Source organism: Drosophila suzukii, chromosome 3 (assembly GCF_043229965.1).
Source record: "Drosophila suzukii chromosome 3, CBGP_Dsuzu_IsoJpt1.0, whole genome shotgun sequence".
Taxonomy (NCBI): Eukaryota; Metazoa; Arthropoda; class Insecta; order Diptera; family Drosophilidae; genus Drosophila; species Drosophila suzukii.
In genome coordinates, this window is record NC_092082.1 from 1,086,762 (window position 1) to 1,109,164 (window position 22,403).

General features: G+C 42.8%; 5 protein-coding genes across 5 annotated transcripts; all 5 read left to right on the forward strand.

Moving 5' to 3' along the window:
- The first annotated feature begins 676 nt into the window (after positions 1-676).
- LOC108012879 (glycoprotein-N-acetylgalactosamine 3-beta-galactosyltransferase 1) lies at positions 677-2,995 on the forward strand. Its single transcript, XM_070996029.1, has 4 exons — positions 677-919; positions 1,342-2,021; positions 2,072-2,438; positions 2,493-2,995. Exons 2-4 carry the CDS (start codon positions 1,582-1,584, stop codon positions 2,706-2,708), a joined length of 1,023 nt encoding a protein of 340 aa, XP_070852130.1. The 5' UTR covers positions 677-919; positions 1,342-1,581; the 3' UTR covers positions 2,709-2,995.
- Positions 2,996-3,131: 136 nt separating this feature from the next.
- LOC108012880 (glycoprotein-N-acetylgalactosamine 3-beta-galactosyltransferase 1) lies at positions 3,132-4,512 on the forward strand. Its single transcript, XM_017078370.4, has 3 exons — positions 3,132-3,577; positions 3,633-4,002; positions 4,067-4,512. Exons 1-3 carry the CDS (start codon positions 3,132-3,134, stop codon positions 4,268-4,270), a joined length of 1,020 nt encoding a protein of 339 aa, XP_016933859.3. The 3' UTR covers positions 4,271-4,512.
- Positions 4,513-4,623: 111 nt separating this feature from the next.
- LOC108012690 (glycoprotein-N-acetylgalactosamine 3-beta-galactosyltransferase 1-like) lies at positions 4,624-5,885 on the forward strand. The gene is made up of 3 exons (XM_017078118.4): positions 4,624-5,007; positions 5,067-5,448; positions 5,610-5,885. The coding sequence occupies exons 1-3, from the start codon at positions 4,646-4,648 to the stop codon at positions 5,811-5,813; spliced, it is 948 nt and encodes a 315-aa protein (XP_016933607.3). The 5' UTR covers positions 4,624-4,645; the 3' UTR covers positions 5,814-5,885.
- Positions 5,886-10,074: 4,189 nt separating this feature from the next.
- On the forward strand, positions 10,075-11,027 carry mat (materazzi). The gene has a single exon (XM_017078046.4). The coding sequence runs from the start codon at positions 10,123-10,125 to the stop codon at positions 10,843-10,845; it is 723 nt and encodes a 240-aa protein (XP_016933535.3). The 5' UTR covers positions 10,075-10,122; the 3' UTR covers positions 10,846-11,027.
- Positions 11,028-18,342: 7,315 nt separating this feature from the next.
- On the forward strand, positions 18,343-21,665 carry nerfin-1 (nervous fingers 1). Its single transcript, XM_017078004.4, has one exon. The coding sequence runs from the start codon at positions 18,582-18,584 to the stop codon at positions 19,983-19,985; it is 1,404 nt and encodes a 467-aa protein (XP_016933493.3). The 5' UTR covers positions 18,343-18,581; the 3' UTR covers positions 19,986-21,665.
- The last annotated feature ends 738 nt before the right edge of the window (positions 21,666-22,403 follow it).

Sequence of the window (22,403 nt, forward strand, 5' to 3'; positions counted from 1 at the left end):
GTTGTAACTGAGTTTGCCGGACAATTTTTGTTTATTTCGCAACCTTATCCTAATTTTGAGGGCTCCGGCCAGAGGCTCCTCCGATAAACAGAAATTGGCAAGTGCACTTACTAAACGTATAACGAGGATTAGCATGTAATCGGGGAGAAATCGGAATAATAGAGCAGCTCTAAGTACGTTTAGCCAGCAGACAAACTAATATTAACGTTTTGTAACCAAGTTTTCTAAGGCCACAGTGGAGGTGGAAGAGAAGCATTGGCCAAAAAGCGAAAAGAATAACAAGAAACTAGATGTTTAACAAGGCGAAATGATTAACAAGACAAACTGAAGCGAAATAATTAGTCCACATTTAGTCTAAAGAAACCATGCTAAAGTAAATCTACAAACTAAAGCGAATTCAGTTGTACTAAGTAAATATAACAAACGGATAATATTGTACCATGGAAAGCTAAGACATAAACAAACGAAATGAAATGAAACATTATCTAGCAATAAAATAAAACGAGTGATTTCATTGCCACAAGCAAAGCGGTTCGGTCCAGATCGATGGATTAAAATGGATTACAGTGGGCGAGAGGCGCTAATTTGAGCCAGAGTGGGTCAAGAGGAGGCTCCAAACCGGTTGGCCCCAAAAATAGATGGCTCTGGATGATATTGGCTCAAGAAAAGGGAAAGGGGATCCATTCGGCGGCTAGTTGACCGATAAATGACATCGGCGTTGGACCAAACAAGGTTTTTTATAGATTTCCTATTGTTGACTATTTGAAAGATTGGCTGAAAATGCTACGAACGACACAAGAGCGAAGACGACGCACCACGTGTGACTCATTACAAATGCCAATCACAGGCCAAACTCGAAAACTTGTTTCAGCCGGACCAAGAGAAGTGCACTTAAAAGAAATCCCACCCGAAATAAAAGGTAATTTATTAATTAAACAAACAAGCAATTAAGCAAACAAATTGTTTCCGCATATTTTAATGTTTAAGATATGATTTTGACTGATGGTTTTTGATCATACACCTAAACATCTAATGAGTTTTTGTCGGAAGTGCCCCTTATGATTAATGATCAAAATGATAATGATTTCTCAAAAAACCAAACTTAAAATTTTTTTACTTTAATTTTAAAAATATTTTACTAAAAATATAAAATACTTCAATTGTTGTCTACGAATATTAAAGATTTCATTGTTCCTCACAATTATGAATTTACTCAATTGATTTTCACAAAATAAAAAAAATATTTATGAATTTTTTTTGATATCTATCTACGTTTGTTTAAAGTTTTAATTTATAATTTCATTGATTTAATATTTTTAATATACAATACATTTTTTTCAGTGGCTTTTATTACCAATTTCTTTCTCTGTTGGGGGAGACTCTTTAAGCTGTTTGCGAATGGAGCCCACCGAGCAGTAGTCGATCAGCTGGCGGCGATGAGCGACACCGAGAAATGCATTCGCTGTGCCCCCGGCTCATTTTGTGAGACATCCACCCCGCTGCCCTCCAGTCCCCCAGTCCCGGAGAATCGCCAAATGCCAGCTGGTGTGCTGGTTATTTGCTGCCTGGAACACACCCGCAATGTATCGCAACGTACTCTGCCTGGCCCTGGGCCTCATCATCGGCATTCGGCTGACGGATTTCTTCGAGTATCTGCAGCTGACCGAAACGTACTTTGGCAGCACGGCGATAACGCAGCTCGAGGATGAGGCCACACCCCAGCAGCCGACGGAGGAGGAGCTGGCCCGCTGGCTATACAACGAGACGCGGGTGCTCTGCATGGTGCTGACCATGCCGAAAAACCACCAGTCGAGGGTCAAGAGGGTGAAGGCCACGTGGGGCAGGCGCTGCAACAAGCTGGTCTTCATCAGCAGCCAAGAAGATAATGAACTGGGCGCCATCGATGTGGGCGTCCCCGAAGACCGAAACAATCTGTACCTAAAGATGAGGAAGGCCCTGGAGTATGTGTACCAGAACTTTGTAGAGGACTACGACTGGTTCCTGAAGGCAGACGATGACACGTAAGTATTATCAGTAGAAATATTAAGTAACTAACTCCCTGCCCCTTCAGCTTTGTGATAATGGAAAACCTGCGGTTCCTGCTCTATCCCTACGATCCCGAGGCAGCTCTCTACTTCGGCCACAGATTCCGGACCACCTATCCACAGGGCTACATGTCGGGAGGAGCTGGCTACGTGATGAGTCGGGATGCCCTGCGTCGGCTCAACCTCTTTGCCTTCAACAACAGCCAGTTCTGTCCGATTAACAACTTGTCAGAGGACAGACAGATTGGCTTCTGTCTGCAGAATGTGGGCGTGGTGGCTGGGGATTCCCGCGATGAGGAAGGTCGGGAGCGATTTCTGCCCATGTCCCTCAAATTTATGCTGCCTAAATTTCCCACCACCAACTGGCTTATCAAACTGACCTTTTATGAGCCAGTAAGTACGAGAGATTCAAAATAATATTTGTATTAATATTCCTGTTCATTTCAGGCCAATGAAACTGGTTCGACCTCGGGGATTAGCTTTCACTATGTCAAGAACCACGAGTTCGAAATGTATGAGTTTCTGCTTTATAGACTGCGCGTTTTTGGAACCCCCTTATCCCAGAGGTCGCTGCCGCCCAGACTAGATCCCAAACAACTGCAGAACCAGCTTTATCACTGGTCCCACGAAAACAGCACCAATCCTAACGCCTGGCTAAACTAAGATTAACAGAACATTCCTCTATACCAGTAGGAGATATTTAAGACTCATTCTAGCAGTAAACACATAGTCCAATAGAAACAGTTTTAGAATTTGATAGCTTAGAGTAGGCAACTATCTGTATAATTTTAAAAGCCATATTTTATTAGTTTAGTTTTACTTAGCTCCTTTAATCTGTATGCGACTTATTGTATTCAGTATCTCCTTGCTATTTTTGATGTGCTTGTTGAATGATAAATGTTTTACTAGTTGTGAATTAAATATATATGATACATTTGGAAGAAAGAAAATTGTGTGCAGAATGAAACCTAGAAAAATTCGGATTCAGTCATGGACTCCCTAATGGGATAATAATGAATTTGGTGCGCCAATTAGGCACAGCGTGGGATCTTCCCTACTTAAATATTACTATTGTATCAGTGTGAAATGATCCTGGCAATGCTTCGGAATACCATCTTCCTAGTATTAGGCATCATGTTAGGCGTTCGAGTCACGGATTTCATGGGCTACCTGAAGCTGTGGAGGGACAACGACTTGCGGGCGAGTGAAAAGGCGGCGCTGCTCAAGTATCCGGTTGCCTCGGAGGAGCAGCTGGCTTTCTGGCTGACGAGGGAGGTGCGAATACTCTGCCTGGTGCTCACCATGCCATCTTCGCACAGCACAAAGGCGGCTCTGGTGAACCGCACGTGGGGAGCCCGCTGCAATAAGCTGATCTTTATGAGCACCAGGGCAGATCCCCATCTGAATATTCTCAAGATGAACATGTCCGAGTCCCGGCAGAACCTATACGCCAAGGTTCGCACAGGAATGGCCCATGTGCACAAGCATTACCTAAACGAGTACGACTGGTTCCTGAAGGCCGATGACGACACGTAAGTCAAGAAGAACGGTTTTAAGCAGTGAAATATGTATACTATATCCTTGCAGTTACATTGTAATGGAAAATCTGCGTCTCTTCCTATATCCCTACGATCCGGAATCGTCTGTGTTCTTTGGCTGCCGCTTCAAATCGTCGTTCTCCCACGGCTACATGTCCGGTGGCGGAGGCTATGTGCTCAGCCGAGATGCCCTTCGGCGTCTGAATTTGTTCGCCTTGAACAGCACCACCACCTGCAAATTGAACGGGGATTCCGAGGACCTTCAGATCGGCCACTGCCTGCAGGATGTGGGTGTTATAGCTGGCGATACACGGGACTTTCAGGGACACCATCGCTTTCTGCCCATCAGCCCATTTAACGTGATCCCTTTCATTGCAATCGGTTCATGGACTGACGGCTACTTCTTCTACAAACCAAATGTGAGATTTGCATTTGTAAATATTTACCCTTACCTTTTGTAATCTCTAATTTATGTATTTTTAGAGAAGCGACTGCTGCTCTCCCTCAGCCATATCCTTTCATTATGTCAATGACATCGAGTTTGAGTTCTTCGAATTCTTTCTGTACTATTTGAGAGTGTTTGGATTGCACAGGCCGCAAAGGGCTCTTCCATCGCGCCTGGGATTCCGGCAGATGAACGAGCGACTGCAGCATTGGTCTCAACAAGTCAGCGACAACAAAGGATAACTAAAGACAATCCTGTCAATATTGCTAAACGATAAGCTGAATAGTTAGAATTAAAGTATTAAACATAAATAGCTTTTTTTAGGCCATGAATTTGGTCGCCAAGTTAGTGAAACTTTGAAGATTATTGTACTATAAGATGAACAGAACTACTTACTTTCTTTAAAATGTACTTGACTCTTTATTATTCAACTTGTACTGTAATGTACCAATAAATATAATCACCTTTTTTTGGGAAAGTGCTACACCGGACCACTGTACGTAACTATTGAGATTCTCCCCCCTTTTGTTTATATAAAGAACTGGGTAATTGATTTTCTCCGCATGTTGAGAGCTTTTGAAGCTGTCTTCTCGAGTCAGTAGGGTGGTACTGCTCCGATGACTCGCGATGCAGTGGGTCTGGTACTGGGCCTCATTATAGGCATCCAGCTGACGGAGTACTGGAACTATAACTATTTGCAAACGACGATTTTGGAAAGGAAAAGTCCGAAAGCAGGCAGTCAAGCTGTAGGACTCTTCAACCGCACACGTGTCCTATGTATGGTTTTAACAGATCCCTTGGACTATGATAAAAATGAGGCCAAGGTGAAATCTACATGGGGAAGGCGATGCAATAAACTTTTTTTTTGGAGGAAGAAAAAAGAGAATAACACCTTTGCCACCGTTCGACAGGGATTTAAAAACATCTTTGAGAAACACTTTAACGGACACGATTGGTTTCTTCGGGCAGATACAGATACGTAAGTTTAGTGGTACATTTAAGCATATTCTTTTTCACAAATACGGATCGGTACTGCAGCTTTGTGATAATGGAGAACTTACGACGCTTTCTCTACCGCTACGATCCGGAATCTTCGATATACTTTGGCCACCGTCTAAAAGCGGACTTTGCCCAAGGATATATGTCCGGTGATGCTGGATATGTCCTTAGCAGAGGAGCTCTACGGCGCCTGAATCTATTTGCCTTTAAGGACTCCAATTTATGCAGCCATGACTTGAATTCTTCTCTGAAATCGGAGGATTCGGGGATGGGCCTGTGTCTGAATACTGTAGGAGTGATTGCAGGAGAGTCCCGCGATGGCCTTGGGCAGGAACGCTTTCTTCCAGTAATGCCGCAACGGATTGGACCGGGATGGACTAGGTGGAGACAGTACTCGGGGTCGCTGTACTTTAACCCAACGGTTAGTGAGCAAAGAAGCCATCTGAATTAATATATTATATTATTATATTGTAAACGCGATTGACGGATAACAGATACAAGTTATTGGTTAAAAAAACATTAAAGAAGAAAAAAGTTTTTGTAAATTTCCCGCAGAACTTTCAATTATTTCTTCTATTCCAGTCCCGCGCCTGCTGCTCCAGTTCCCTGATCTCCTTCCACCCGGCCAATGAGAGTGCCTTTGACCTCTGGGAGTTCTTCCTGCACCGCCTAAGTGTTTTTGGCTACCCGATGAGCCCGCTGAAGCTGCCGCCCCGCCTGGACTTCCGGGCCATGCATGCCCAGCTGCGATATTGGTCCCAGGTCGTGTCCGATAACCACGGCTGACTTGTCTTAATGTAATTGCTACACCTTGATAAATAAACCAGGAGCCGGCAGGCGATGAAGATTTATTCCGGCAATAAGGCAGACAATGGTTCGTCTTCTTCTCGACAGTGGCCTGTCCTGCGGAGTTGTTTTGGCCATTTGTCAAAGGCGTTTGCTCCAGAAACAGAATCCGGAAACCATGGACCCCTGAAACCCTGCGCTTTAAAGCACAATTTATCAAAGGGGACGCGTGCCCTCTTTCCACGGGGGATTAGTGGAGAGAATCGAGGGAATCGAGAACCGGAAAATCGAGTGAAACGTGCCAAACACGTGAAAAATACCTGGGGATCATTGCATTGTTATTTATGAGCAACGAAATGAGCTCGAAGGGGAGTTAAAACCGGACTGACGGCACGCGAGTGAATTTTTTGGATAAGGATAAACGAGTTCCAGTGTTTTTGGCAAGGCAGCTGGTACGCCAGTCTGCCTGTGTGTAGTTATCTAAGCCAGGGGTGGTGGACCTATTCGAAAGACCTTTGGAACGTGCCCAACCCAGTTTCAGTATCAGGAACTTCAAACCCCAGTTGCGCCTGCGCTGTGTGCTTTGTTTCCCCTAATAGTCGCACATTTGCATCGGTTTTTGTTGAGGGAGCTTTCTCTATGTAGCTCCTATACCTTTTCCATTTTCCCTATATGTAGATATATGCTAATGCAGTGGCACACGTGTCCTGGTTAACGGGCCGTAAAAGGGCTCCCTACAGATTTCTGGGTTGTTACTCCTATCAGTGATTGCGATAAAGGTTCGGCTACGGCAGCTGCTGACTTTTCCAGCTAAACAGGATATGGAGGCGGGGAAGTCATTGGACCTTTGTGTAGAATTAGGTTGGAATTTGCATTTGATTTTAGATGTGTCTGATTGTTTAGCTTTGAAAATATAATTTTTGGATGGGGTGTGCTTAAGTTGATAGTTTTAACACACCTCCTTTGATTCTCACCTTATTAAATAGTACTTATAGCATACATACGTAATGACTTGGTATTATTATAGGTTTTTATTAGCGCTTTTAATTAAAATAATGAATCAATTCAAAAATTCAACTGGAAAAGATAACTTACACCATTCTATGCAAATAGGTTGGCTCCTTTATGGGTACCCTAGCCCATTAGTATTATTTCAAAAGTCCCTTACAACAATCTTTTTCACACCTTTTTTAAGAACAGCTTTGTTCCTTTATTCTTACCTTTAGCCCATTAGTATTATTTCAAAAATCCCTTACAACAATCTTTATTGACACCTTGAGTCATTTCCGAGCATTAACCCCGTGAACAATACCCCGTAAGCTGTGGTTTCAGCTGACTTCTTTGGGGGGAACTCCTTGGTAACCACATCAGACACACCTTTTTCCTCAATAAACCAGCAGTGACTCCGTTACCTTCATTAACCCCTCGAGGTGAACCCATTACCTACCCAAATGGTCCCTCAACACCTATTTCTTGTGAGTAACTCTCGTTCTGCCCCTCTAATTAGTTGAATTCCTCAGCTTCGACTTCAGTCAAAAGTGCCACGCCCTCAGAAATACCCACATACTTATAGGGAGAAACTGAGAAAGTGAGAAATGGGAATCAGACGGAGAAACGGAGACAAAAAGGGGACTGGGACTGGGACTTCCCTCGGCGACCGAAAGTCTGAGACGGAACAGTTTACACATTTCAACAATGTCTTATAATCAATTTAATGGCTTCTTTTCAAGGGAAGCCCGAGACAGACCGAGAAAAGGTAAACAAAGGGGCAAAAAGGACGAGGAAAAAAGAAGTCCTGGCAAGGGGCGTTTCAATTTGTAGCCTAAAGTGAAACCTTCAATTGGCACTTGGCTGGCAAAAGGAATTGCCCCTTTTATGGGCTCGTTCTGGTTTGTCGTCCTCCTTTTCCTCTCCTCCATATCTCAATTAAGTGAGGGAATGAATGAGTAAAAGGACCCTAAAAGGACAAGCCCCGAAGGAGGCGCCTCCGATAAGAACGCTGATCCTGAAGGCTCGTTCCCCAGGTCCTTCTTGAATGGAATAAATGCCGGCACACAGGGGTAATGTGTGGATTGGAGAGACGTCTTCGGGGGTAATAATAATTTCAGTGGTGACTCAACAATGTCTTGAACGTGTTGCTTTGGTTCTTCCGGCCAAGGAATGCTTCTTATAAGAAAAACCCGATGAGCAACCCCTAAAAATTATCCACTGACTTCTCGCCCTTTTTCGGTTTCTGACGCGTGCCAAAAAGGGGAGGGGTTCTGAGGCAAAGGAATAAGCCCAAGACATACCTGTAGCTAAAGGACCTCCAGTTCCAGGACTCTGACTCATTGGCATGTCATGGGGCGGAAGTGCCCACTCTTGCATTTTACACAACATGTATGCACATGTAAAAAATATTGAAATTTATAGAAAACTAAAAAGGACACGTGCAGGACTCGCATGCAAAAGAGGAAGTGGCAGCGAAGCGTTAAATTGAAGCCTGCCAAATCAATTAAAAACGAAATATTTTCTTCGTCCTGTCGGCAATCGTTTTTTGTTTTTAACACACTTTCCATGGCAACACTGGCTTTTCCGCTCTTGCACTTTTCCATTTTTCCGCCGGCAGCATCAGGATTTGCAGTTGCAGCTGCCGCCAATCGAACATACAAGATAGAAACTGTAAATCCAAAAAAACTTTTGTACAAATACCTTTACACATGATTTATCAAGCACTGCAAGGGGGTACATATTTATTTTTTGCAGCTGCCAGCCCAACTCCCCTCACAATTCCGATAACCAAACATGCGATCGCCCCTGGCCAACGAAATACTTATGCTCGGTCGTACTAAAACCAACCCCCTAACCGAAATCACCCTGAATCTCCCTATCCGCCCAGTTCCTTTATTTTTTGGGGTGGCTTCGCTCTGCATCTCTCTGGATTCTACGGTTCCGCAGACTCCCTAAAAAGTTTTGATAATTTCCAAATTATACAGCAAATCTGTCAGAGTTTCCTGCTCAATTGGAATTTGGGCCTTTGTTTCTTTTTTTCGGGCAGCGAAGAAGAGGCGTTTCCTGGCCAATCCTAATTATCGTGCATGTAACATTCCTGCAGGACTCTCCTCGAGTGGAACTAATGTAGCTGGACCGGATATGCGATCGGGTGAAGGTAACTAACTAACTAATTACCCACACACATCTGTCCATTTACATGCCCGGCTGTTTGTTTTTCTCCCAAAATCCAAAGGACTGCACTTGACCGAAGGGAATACTTGAAATGTTGCCTTGGAGATCTCAGTTGGAGATTGTCGATGCCATTTAGCTTTGATGTATTCATCGGAAAGTCGGATATCATTTTTCCCTTTGTCATAATCTTTTCAATCAGAAATGATTCAGATCAAAAAGCTTTTAGTCAAAAGAAGTACAAAATATGTATGTTTTATTATAGCCCCAGATATCTTTCCAAGACCTTTATGATGTTTAGGTTAATAATTATATTTGAATTGCTATTTATCATTAATTGATATCACTTGTTATCCATATATTTTTAAAAGTGACATCATTACTTTTGATTTATTTGCTTACTTTTGCTTTAGGAATTGTAGAATTCTGTTTGTGTAGAAATTCAGGCTTTTCCTTATCTGCACTGTCACTTTCTTGATTATTCATATGTCGGATATGCTCCATAAAAAGATGTCCAACTTGACCGAATTTCGCCAGGTGAGACTAACGCGATTTATTGACTATGAAGTCGTCTGGCTTGAATAGTTAGAATAACTTGTTTGATATTTTTGTTTTAGCCCCTTATCTCAAGTACGTGAACCGTCACATTTAAATCTCTATAGAATTTACTTAAATTAAATAGAAGCTGTTTTCATATGCAAAATAAGATTGCTTTGCTTTGATTGCTTCTTGGTCTTTCAGAGATATGAATGAAATTTGCGTTCTTGTCTATGTTATTGATTTAATATATTTTGCGATTAATATCATCATCAAATATAGGATTGTCTTTCCAGGGCTGTGAGAAAAATTCAAATTTATTTTGGACTAAAATTAATCAGTGATGATATTAAAGAGCTTCTGCTTAGCAAACCCGAGTGACTAAGGGTTGTAAATAGACTCCCTTTATCTTGTCAGATCTCCTCGTTTCCCACCTGTGTGGACCACGTCAGATATTGTAAAGCAATCTGTCTCCGATAAGAGTGTCCACTGGGGAAGCTAAACCACAAACAGAAAGTAAGATAATAGAGATCGCATTTTGCTATAAAAGTGGTGAGTGGATCGGTATATTCCACTAGTTCTATATTATATCACACCTGAACAGATCAGGATGCGGTTCATCGGTTGTGCTCTTTTGGCTTTCACTTGCCTGGCGGCCTTTCAAAGTGCCACGCCCGCTCTATTGGCTCCCATCCGACCTTATAACCAAAATGGAACCCTGGTTCCCCAAAGTAACTTTGCCCTGGAGCTGAGAGGAGTAATTCGTCAGATTCCAAAGGATCAGATCGAGAAACTAATTCAGACCTACCTCCTCAATGACATCGAGTTCCAGGGTCTGATCAGGGCAATCAACTCTGTACCGGCTTTTAGATTATATAGGCAGTTAGCCAACCAACCCGAAGTGCGACAACTGCAGCAGTGGACCACCCAACAGCTGATCCTGTCCGGTGGTTCCCCCAAGATTTTCGACTACCTAGAACTGGAGGTCAAGATCTTCAATAAGTACCCCTACTGGTCGCAGATTGTGAACGGAATCCGCGGATTCCAGTCGGAGTTCGTGCAGATCTACCCAGTGCAACTCATTCGAAGTCTGTTGGAACCCAGTGCCAGTCAAACCAGTCCTCTCCTGTCCGAACTTTGGCGTCGTCTGGTGGCCTTGCGTCCGGTTTACGAAAGGGTTTTGGCCACTCCCCCCGGCAAGGTCATCACGGCCGAACTCCAGCGACTGGGAGTGGATGTGGGTGGTGTGGACGCCCTGATTCGGTATCAATTCGGATGGAGCAACGTCACTGTGGGCAACTCCTATCCCAACTACGACTATTACCTATACTAGAGATGGAGAATGGACCTACTTTAGTTACCCTTCAAGTATTACCAAAGGAATTCCCAAAGAACATAAGTTAAATCATATTCAGTTTAATAAGTGTGGCTATTCTGGTCTTGTAGATGTAATATTACTTAGCAACTTTATATCGATTTGAAATACATATCTATAAGTGGATGAACATTATCAAACTGTTTCTTGAATTACTTAAAATTCCGAAAGGATCTAGAATAATAATATTGCAATGATGTTAAATTATTAAACTCCATTAATCATTTTGAGACACAGGCTTTCACATACCCTGTGAACACCCCAATTATTCTGTCATAAGCAACTATAAATCAATCACGAAGAACATTTCCACATGAATGCCGTATTCAAGACCTGGGAAATACCGCAAAATCAGAATTGCAGCAGGGCTTTAAGACGGGGCTCCTCTCCTCCACAAACCGGGCGGAGAAATCTCGCTCTCCCCAGGGCAATAACAATAAATATCCGCACTGGCTGCTCAAAGGTCGAGCTCAAATGCACGGCACCCTCGCCAGGCAAGGTACGCGTATCCATGGCAATGCCATGATTAAGTAACAGATGAGCCATGTGTCCTGCAATGTGTCCTGGGCCTCGGTGTCCTGCGCCTGTTCGTGGGTCGCACATGCGATTTAATTGAAACAAACCAAACAGGAAGCGTTTGCATGGAGCTGGCGGTGGAAGGGGTCCTGCGAATGGGGTGCTTTTGTAATGAAGTTCCCATTTCGCTCGGCTACTCATTAAAAGTGGAACTGGCATTGGGTTTGGGTTTGGGATTGGGAATGGGTTCGGGTTCTGGTTCGGCATGGGATTGCGACTGCGAGTGCAGCGGAAACTAGTTAATGTGAGCAGCAGAAGAACACTGAGAGAAAATATTAACAATGCTGGCATTAAAAAGTTATGTAAATTTCTGTCCAATAACTATGGACCTTATTGAGGTAGGTAAATAATTGTTAATATTAATACTATTCTTAAGATATTTTTTTTTAAAACCTCAATATGTATACAACATTTATTATTACTTGTGAACATTTTAGTATTTAAGTTCAGTTTTTTGTAGTCAAATATTAAAAATGTTTAATTATTCTTCTCCGTGCAGCATCAGCTTGAAGGGGAATCCTGCATAGGATCTTGGCAGGCTTAGGCATAAAACGCAAAGGGAGAATTCCGCCCATCACTCTTTTCTTTTTCCTTCGTCCTTTTGCGGTGAACGCGTCCAATTGGAATTTTATATGCATAGTCTGATAAGTGAGCCAAGGGGTAAAAATGAAATATTTTATATTTCGCCGCCGTAAGCCTAAAACCCTCCCTAGACATTCATGCACTGTGACTGACATGCGGATATGCGAGCGGAGAAGCCCTCCTTCCAATCTGGCTGCATTTTGCCACCCCTAAGGGCGCAGCGTTTTAAAAAACCCTATTCGAAATCAGCAACAGCCTCAGACCTTAGCGGTATCGAAATCGCGCCACGCTTGAGCTCTGCTTTATAGCGTTCACAGTGAAGAGTGAATAGGTGGATTGACATTTGACGTTTTTCAAGAAGAAAGTATTCTCTACTTAGATGTTCGAGAAGAAATTGTTCTCGACTTTGAAAATTTAGGGGATTGAGCTAATGTTATATCTACCTACAAATAACCACCTGTCAGTTTTAAAGAAGAAACATTCTCAATGTTTTGAGAACAAATTATTCTTGATCTTGGAATTGTAGAAGAGGGAATCAGTGCTAGTTTCAAAAACATAATATTTCAAGTACTTAATAATTGTTAGATTTACCATACGTTTCCCTTATATAGAGTTCACTGTGGTCCCCTGCCAACCTTTTCATAGTGGTGCTGCTATGTGGCTCGTGTGTTGTGTTTTGGTGTTTGAAAATGCACCTGGCTAAATTTTCGGCTTCGATTGCCAGCACTTTGACTTTTGGGGAGGGAACTAGGAACTCGTAGCTCGCATCTCGGTCTGGGTTTTGGATTGCGGACTGTGGTGGTTGCATTGTGATTTCCTCGTCGCACATGCCGTCGTATCTACAGTACCCTATGCGGATAAATGTGCACCGGACCAATTCGCAGTTTACAATCCTGGGCACAGGACATTAGCGGCAGCGGCAAATGAACGTTGGTCGCCGGTCGCGTGCCCCGAGCACTTCGACACCCGACAGAATTGTGAATTGTGATTGTTTTCTTTGGCCCCCTTCCCCTGGCTTAGAAATTCCCTTTTTCTCCATCTCACTCGCGCTGTGGGTTTCTGTGTCCTGCGGCGCATATTTATTGTGTGTACTTATACTTATGCATGCTGCACAACTGGAGGAATACGAATTCGACCATAATTATGCCAGGTTTTCCCGTGGTTAGTCACTCGCTATTTTTCGGGGAGTTTTGTTTACTGCGAGTGGGATTTGCTAGCAAATTTCTTAAGCCCAATGGATTGTCTAGTTCTTAGCCATACACATGCTGCAATTGGCCTATTAGAAATTCATTTGAGATCAGCTAAATCAAGTAAATATGGCACCCCGTCATCACTCATCTGAAATGCAATTAAAAATATTCACACCCCTAAAAAACTCGAGGCAGCAGTTGCAAATTGCATATGATTATGGCAGCTAAAAATTATAATTGTTTATATTTAAATTTGCGCATGACGCACAACTGGAGGACTATTATTACATTTATGGCCTTGCTTCCCTTATTTTATTTAGATAAGGGAGAGTTCTTTGTTGTCCCTTTGATGAATTATTTTGAAAATTCCTCATCCATTTATTCCAAGCTCAGCTTACTTCCTTATGCAGTTCTTCTACAGTTTTGAACTACCCGCTTGTTTCAATTATGATAAGCTGGCCAAAATACCCAAGCTCAATGGGATATTTATTTATTAAGCCACACATGCTGTGATTGGCTTATTGGCAGCTCCCGGAGATCTGGCAAATTTGGAGCTTTCCATTTCTAATACCCAATCGAGTAATGCAAATTGGTAGCAGACTTCCCGATTCCCCGCCCCTGAGAACAAACGAAATGCAATTAAAAAACCTTCTCGCCCTGGAAACCAAATCAGCAGAAATTGCATGAAATTATGAAAGCGAAAAATTTAATTACAGCTCAGTGGCAGGCGAAAGGATTGACAGGAGTGAACATATCCTGCAGGACGCAGCCTGAACCCCAAAAAGGCAGCCTCATCTCCACAATGGGCAACATGTGCTACAAGTGGAGTGGATCCTTGAGGAGCTGCCCAAGCAAAAGTGCACGCGGCTTGCAGGCTCGAAACCTGAAAAGCCTTTTGAGACACATACAGCCTGATGAAAACGAGAATGGAAATGAAAATGCATTATGCCGCATAAACGATGCATTTTCGAACATTAATTATTGCCAAGGAGCCGCCAGAGGGAGAAAGGATCCCGGCCAAAGGACATGCAGACAGGCCGTGCACTCGAAATTACCATAAAAAGATGCACTTAAGGGTTAGCAATGGAACCAACAACAAACAAAAAACAACAAACAAAATGCGTACCGCTCTGTGGGGCTTATGTGGGTGATTTGTCGGGGGGATGGTGTGTAAAATCTCTCCCGAGGTTGTCCTGGGTGTTTGTCGAGTGCAAATTTGTGCCAAGAACGCCTTGAAGCGCAGAAATCAGAGCAGTCGAAGGAGATTGCGATTGCTACACGCTGAGAAATGCAAAGTCCTTCGTAGGGGTTGGAGACAAGCTATTTCCAGAAAATTCTATAGTTCTAAAATATGTTATATATATATTTCTCAATTTTTCAACAAAAAAGTACTAGTATTTTGTCCGGAAAATAGCGAACAAATTGTTCAAATATGGAATGTTATACCTTGTTAAATTTGTAATAAAATTTCCAATTAGTTGGCATTTAAACCTGAAAAACTTAATTTTTGACCAAGTTTAGCAAAAATTTGTGATGTTACCCCTTACAAAAATTTAAAAATTTGACGAAATTTTAATTTATTTAAATCAATATAAAAAAGTGATGGCTCGTTAGCTGGGGCTGTAAGCTGCACAAAACAGTATTTTTTTTAGCTGTGGCACTTTATTTAACGGAATGACGACAAAAAAACCAAGATAAATATTCCCAATTTCGCCATAGTAAGTCGTACTATCTAATTTGTCCCAAGAAACACGGTATTTTATTCGACAAGTTGCAACCAGTTGTCCAAATATGGAATGTCATACATCGTTGAACTCGTAATGAAATTCCCTATCGATCGGTATTCAAACCTGAACATTTTATTTTTTAAACCTTTTTTGCAAAAAAACGTGATGTTACCCCTTACAAAAAAATTGAAAATTTGACGAAATTTTATTTTATTTAAATCAATCTAAAAAAGTGATGGCTCGTTAGCTGAGGCTGTAAGCTGGACAAAACAGTATTTTGCTTAGCTGTAGCATTCCATTTAACTGAGTTACGACTAAAAAACCTAGACAAAAAGACCTGATTTTGGCATAACTCGTACGTTCCAATTTGTCCCAAAAAAAAACAGTATTTTGTTTAAAACATTGCAACAACCTGTCCAAATATGGAATATCATACATCGTTAAACTCGTAATGAAATTCTTTATCGATTAGCATTCAAACCTGAAAATTTTAGTTTTTGACCCATTTTTGCAAATACCGTGATGTTACCCCTTTCAAAAATTGAAAAATTTGACGAAATTTTAAATTATTTAAATCAATATAAAAAAGTGATGGCTCGTTAGCTGGGGTTGTAAGCTGGACAAAACAGTATTTTTTTTAGCTGTGGCACTTTATTTAACGGAATGACGAAAAAAAACCAAGATAAATATTCCCAATTTTGCCATAAGTCGTACTATCTAATTTGTCCCAAAAAAACACGGTATTTTATTCGACAAATTGCAACCAGTTGTCCAAATATGGAATGTCATACATCGTTGAACTCGTAATGAAATTCCCTATTGATCAGTTTTCAAACCTGAAAATTTTAGTTTTTGAACCTTTTTTGCAAAAAAACATGATGTTACCCCTTACAAAAAATGAAAAATTTGACGAAATTTTTTTTTATTTAAATCAATCTAAAAAAGTGATAACACGTTAGCTGAGGTAGTAAGCTAGACAAAACAGTATTTTGTTTAGCTTTGACACTCTTTTTAACAAAATTACGACAAAAAAACACAGAACAAATTCATGATTTTGCAAATCCTTTCTATCCGGATTCTTCGAGAAATAAAATAAAAATGTTTGCCTTATTGAGGTCCATCTTGTGAACTGGAGATTAAATATAATAATCAAAAGAACCAACTTATTTATTGTTCGCAAGTGCAGAGATCATTCTCATAAGAAATAATAAAAGTGCACTTTGAACTGATGGATGACGATAAGCGTAGAGAAACCTCTAACCAACACGCACTAATCCGTTTCAATAGGCTTGTCTCAGATTAATCAACCTTCATTTCTTGTGATGGCTTGATTCTCGTTTCCTTTTCTCTCACTTTACCGAATCGCAAATAAGGCGGCATTTGTGAGTGACAGGGATAAGTTGGCGAGGAATCGCCGGCAGGAGGGGAGGACTTTTCCACCCGGCAGGGTTGGAATTCGCAGCATCCATGTATCTGCGTTGCTTTCAGGACTTTCAGGACTAAGGACCTCAGGATGGCAGGATGGCAGGGCCAAAGGACGCCAGGACAATGCTCGCGTGGCTGGCGCACTTCTGAGACTTTTGTTTCCTTCTCCGATTCATTCGATCCGAAGTTTGTGCCTGGATGTGGATTTGGCCTCGGATGCGTGCGCTATTTTAATTCTAAGCTGCATGGCAAACATCGATTCCCCAGCCGAATGGCCACCCTGCTGCGACAGGATCGCTTTGGGAATACTCTCTGCACTTTCAACTGTGCACTGCGAGAAAGGGAGTTAACAACATGATTGTTTCCACAGCAATTAGTATTTTTTTGGACAGCATCACTATTAGTTTCATAAAATATAAATAATTTTAACAACATAGAAATCAGTTTAAATATAACATTTAATAGAATTATCAACACTCTTACAATAAATAAAATGATAAAAAATGACATATGAATAATATATAGTTACTTCATAATTTATAATATTTTATTTAAAGTAGTACCTATTATTTTCCCTCAGTGCTCACTCACAGTCAGCCCGTTTTGGGGTGGCAATCGTTGCCATGCACGTGCCTACCGTAATACAAGAACAACAACAATGGCGGCGTGTTCAACATAATATGCCATATTTCCAGGAGCGAGAGTCCTGCGAATCCTGCGCCGAAAGCCCTCGACGGGAATCGAAAGTGCATTCCTTTCATGGCAACCACTGTCGGCTCAGTCGGCTTCGTATTTCGATTACATTAATGCAAAGCACTCGCCCAGGATACTTGCACACAGACACATCCCGAGAAACGCAGACACAGATACAGGGCTACCAGGACTCGTGGATACAAGGATACAAGCGATTGTGCGCCGTGTTTCGCGGTGGTGAAGTTCGAAGTTCGAACCCAAGTTGTGTCTGCCAGTCGCTAGTCTGTTAGTCTGCTACCTACCCCACCAAAAGCGAACTTGACGAGCTTAGTCGTCTGAGGCTGATAAATGCAGTGCCGCAAAATACACAACGAGAAATGTTAGTTTAACTCAGTTTAATTGGGAGCTTTACTTTAAATACACAGAGAAAACTAACAACAGTTTCAAGTGTAAATAAATAGGGACAAAACATACGCAATTTTTAAATATATTTTATTTACAGAAACAGAAAATGTAACTAATTTGATATCAAATATTTTCCGTTCTAAGAAATACCTTTAAATGATCTACATGTTAGCCACAGATTTGCACAACATAATGGATCCAAATACCACCTAGCGAGTTCTAACTTGTTACATTGTTTACTTAACCATCTTGCATTCGACTGCCAACAGCTGTTTTGCACCAAATGGCAACAATGAAACCATTCACCTTTCGAGAAGGTATCCTGCCTTCAGATCCCGAACCATTGAGGACTCTTCCCCGCTGACCTTATGGTTACACGCTCAATTAACGACTTCATGGCTGTCAGCTGTTTGGCCAAAAATAAGGACAATGAGCAGCTACGATTTCCGCAGAATACTATTTATTTGCCGAGGAAGGTGCTGTTTTTGCTGATTTTTGTGCGTGGCATTTCGGGGATCCCCAAACACATAACAGCTGTCGCACATTGATTTTTCTCCGAGTGCATTGTCCTGTCTGCAAAATGTCAGAGTGTGTGTGTGCGTAGGACTTTCACTCTGTGCGAGTGTGTGTGCTTGGCTTGGAAAAAAGGGTGACTAATGTGTGTGTGATTGCTAACAAAAGATTCCGGCTTTTGCGGCTCTGCCGGCGTCGAAAAAGGACAACGACTTTGGAAAAGGGGGTTGAAACTGAATTTCCAGGACGCCGGCGGCACAAACAATGATTTCGAGTTTCGTTTTCGGTTGGGTTTCGGTTTCGTTTTCGCTTTCCTTTGGCCTGTGGCACACATAAATAGCCGCCCCGGAGGCCACCGAACGTCATTCGCAGCACAAACGTCGAGCCGACTGGAGGTCTTCGATAAAGAGTCCCAGTCCGCAAGGATCAGCGTTATCAGTTTGTTGTTAAGTTTGCTTAGTTCCCGTTCGTTCTGCTACGTTCTGCTACGTTTTCGTTTTGTCCACTTCAAGTTCAAGTTTTAAGTTAGCCAATAGCACCCAGTTTAAGCCCCATTGAAACCCCGTTGAAACCCATCGATGCCATGGCCCAGTTGCAACAGACAGCCACCGAGAAGCTCAGCCATCCGCACAGCATCGGCATCCAGCTGCAGCACAAGGGGATGCCCCACGGACTGGGGCTCCTGACCACGGTGGCCTCGCTGCCCCCCAAGTACCGCAGTCGCTACCTGAACCTGAAAACCAGGTGCGAAATACCGCTGGACCTAACGCTGAAGCTGCCATCGCCGCTGCCCCACGGCGATGTGCCCATGGCGGCCACATTTGCGGAGGTGTACAGCGAGAATCCCGCAGGGGGTGATCCCGCAGAGGTGGAGGTTCCAGTTCCAGAGCCCCAGCCCCAGACGGAGCAGAAACCCCCCACGCCGCCACAAAGTCCGGCGGGCAAGCGGAAATTGAGCCGGGAGAGCTGTGATGGCGAAGAACCCCTAGAACACCCTGCTAAAATCCACAAAAAGGAGGAGCAGCCCGTCGAAACCAAAGAAGCCACCCCGGCGAAGCCCATCAAACCAGTGGATTCGGCGCCCAGGACCAGCAAGGCCTCCACCTCCTCGGGAAAACCCTCCCGTAACAAGGCCACCCGCAAGCTGAAGTTTGACGAGGAGACCAGCTCCCCCGTCTCGGGCACCATTATCCGACCTCTGGAGGACATCACCGATGGCTCCATGCAGTACAGCAACGGCGACATAGACCCCAAGTACAACATAGTCGAGATCACGGAGGAGACCAAGGCGGAGTTGGCGGCCATCAAGAACGTGATTGGGGACTACGTGTGCCGCCTGTGCAAGATCAAGTTCGAGGATGCCTTTGGTCTGGCCCGGCACAGGTGCGCCTGCATCGTTCTGCTGGAGTACAGGTGTCCCGAGTGCGGCAAGCAGTTCAATTGTCCCGCCAACCTGGCATCCCACCGGAGGTGGCACAAGCCCAGGAAGGAGGCGGCCAAGAAGGAGAACCGCAACACCATCAATCAGGTGGAGAAGCAGCCGGAGGTGGCGCAGAAGCCAGTGGAGGAGCTGGCTTTCGATTGCCAGGAGTGCGGCAAGAAGTTCAAGAGGGCGGCCTACCTGAGAAAGCACCAGCTGACGCACCAGAAGAAGGAGAAGCCGGTCGAGAAGCAAGTGCAGGTTAAGGCCACCGCCACCATAACGGGCAGTTTCCACTTCAACCAGGCAGGATCGTCCACCTCCTCCTCCGCCAGCAGCTCCCATTCCGACGAGGGCGTCTACGTGGTGGGGGCCAACACCAGAAGCAACTACGACTACGACAACGACTACCTCTCGGACTCCAGCTCCTCCGCCTCATCCGCGGGCTATGGCCGCCTGCAAATCGTGGAGCACGGCCTCACGGAGGAGGAGTCCATTGCTGCCGCCGCTCTGACCAACTTGAGGAACTGCGCCTCCGTCATCCAGCACACCACCATGGCCCACTGAAAAGTCGAGTGAGAATTAAGTTTAAAATTTACAGTTAATTTTAACGTGAAGTTTAGTTACTACAATCGTTGAAGGCCCTTCAACTCAATGCAGCTGAACCAGACCAAAGAACTAGTTTTATTCATCGGAAATCTCAGTTTCCTCTTCGTATTTTTAGTTAGCTTAGTTAGTTTAGTTCTAAAACCGATTTAGTTTCGTTCGCAAATGAGTTCAATTCTAGTCAGGCTCTAATTGGTATCCGTACTTCGGCCAACATTCCATATGCCCCTTAGTTCTAGTCAGTGAAACCAAAGTATCTTGGCACTAGTCAGCTTCAATTCGATCTCAATATTTAGTCTTTAGTTATAGCTAGCTTAGAAACTTTTGGGAGTGCAATGAACTAAAGAAAGCCAAAGAAAAACCTATTTAATGTCAACTCATTCATCTAGTCATTTATCATCTCATATACCAAAGACTCTTTTATAACACTCTTTAAAAATCATCTAATACTAACTATAATCCAAATCGCACACATCTCCATTACCCCTATATCATCTTTCATGTACCATTAATCACGCCTATCATTAATCCTCCACATTCCTGTTCTCTAACTTCCCATCTTCACACTGTCCAAAGTTCGTTATTCAAGACTCATTCTCATACTCATCTTTCCCGTTAAAAATGCTATATCCAGTTCTACTTTGTCGCATATCATCTTCCTGCTAAATTCCAATCCTTTTCCCACTTTTCCAACCCAACATTCTTTCGTGTCATTCTAGTCATAGGTTCTTGCATTCCTTCTAGTCACTTTAGGTAAATAATTTCTATAAGTCAGCTTCATTTCGGTCTTACTAAGTTTGTACAAACGTATATATATCATATATCATTCTTCAATTTCGGATACAGCTTTAGTCATATTCAGGTTATATACCGAAACCAAAATTCAGGCAAAATTGTGCAGTAGTAGTTTTTAAGTTTGCACCCAAACAAAACCAAAAAGCAAAACCAAATCCTAGTTTAAACGAAAATCCAGACCCAGTGTTTTGGTGAACCAAAGTCGAGTGTGAGCTCTAGTCATTTTTAGCCACCTAAAATACCAGGGGAACCACTTAGTTCTCAGTTTAATTAAGTTTAGTAAGTTAGGCATAGAAACGGACATTGGACCAGCGTCTCACTACCAGTCAAAGTATTGAACAGTACAACCTAGCTATAAGGGCCCCAGGCTTCGAAATCCGGCGGTTGTGTACTTAAAGCAATAAGATATAAGCAATCCCCCGAAATCGGGACAATATCACAGCGCTATTGTTCCTTAGCATCTGTAAATGTAAATTGGTTGTAACCGCAGAGTACAACGAAAAGGGAAACTTTCGCTCAATCTAGGAATTAACTAACTGTAAGCTATATCATATATGTAACCATATCGGTTGAGATCTTGTGATACTAAATACTAAGCTTCAAGTTTACAAGAGAATCGTTGTGCTCTATTGTGCATTAACAATAAGCTAAAAGAAGACAGATTTTTGTACCAAATATTTTTATACGTAATATACACAGCAAATATTTTTATACAACAAATTGTACATTTTAAGGAGTCTAAATTGAAAACTTATATCTAATATTTTTATACAAAACGAAACCTTTGGAAAGCCCATAAAAATTGTAAATTATGAAAACTCTTGAATAAAAACGAAAAACTGAAAATGGAAACTTCTTGTTCTTTGGGTTGTCAGGGAAAACAAACCCCCAATGATTGTTTTATAATTGTGGCGAGGTGCTCATATATCATCTATGTGGGGGTTGCAAGTCCCGTAAGTGGTAAACAATAATGATGAGTGTTTCTTGGGTGATTCCTCATAATCATGCTGCCAAATAGCGCTGCAGTTGGGTAATGAAATGCCATTAAGGGCCATTGACATGGTCCATCGATCCATAGGACCGACTAAAACAAATACCAAAACACACATTCGGAGAAGCGGAAGTGGAAGTGGACTTTCGGAATCGGACAGATGCATTTGGGCACTAGTAACTGGTAAAAGGGCAAGGAAACTTGATGATGACGGGGGTGGAATCCCAGGGTGTTTTCGAAGTTTGAGCCCAGTCTCCTGGACCAAAGTGAAACCCTAAACGGGGCAAACTAATGATGCCCTGCCCACAGCGGAAACGCGTAAAAAATGTTTAATCAAATACAAATGCATGACAGCACGGAAAAAAGGCGAACAGGATACGCCGGGATGTACTAGGATATACCTAGGATGCGAGGGTGCAGCAGGATAAAACAAAAATCGAAGGGTGCGGGGGTGGCAGTTGCGTGCGCGGTGTGAATCAATTTAAAGCGTCAAAAGAGGCATATAGCATTTAAGGAGATGTGAATGTCCTTCCCTCTCACATCCCAAAATTGTGTAAAATCATGCCGCAAAAACTACCCTCTATCGTTGGAGG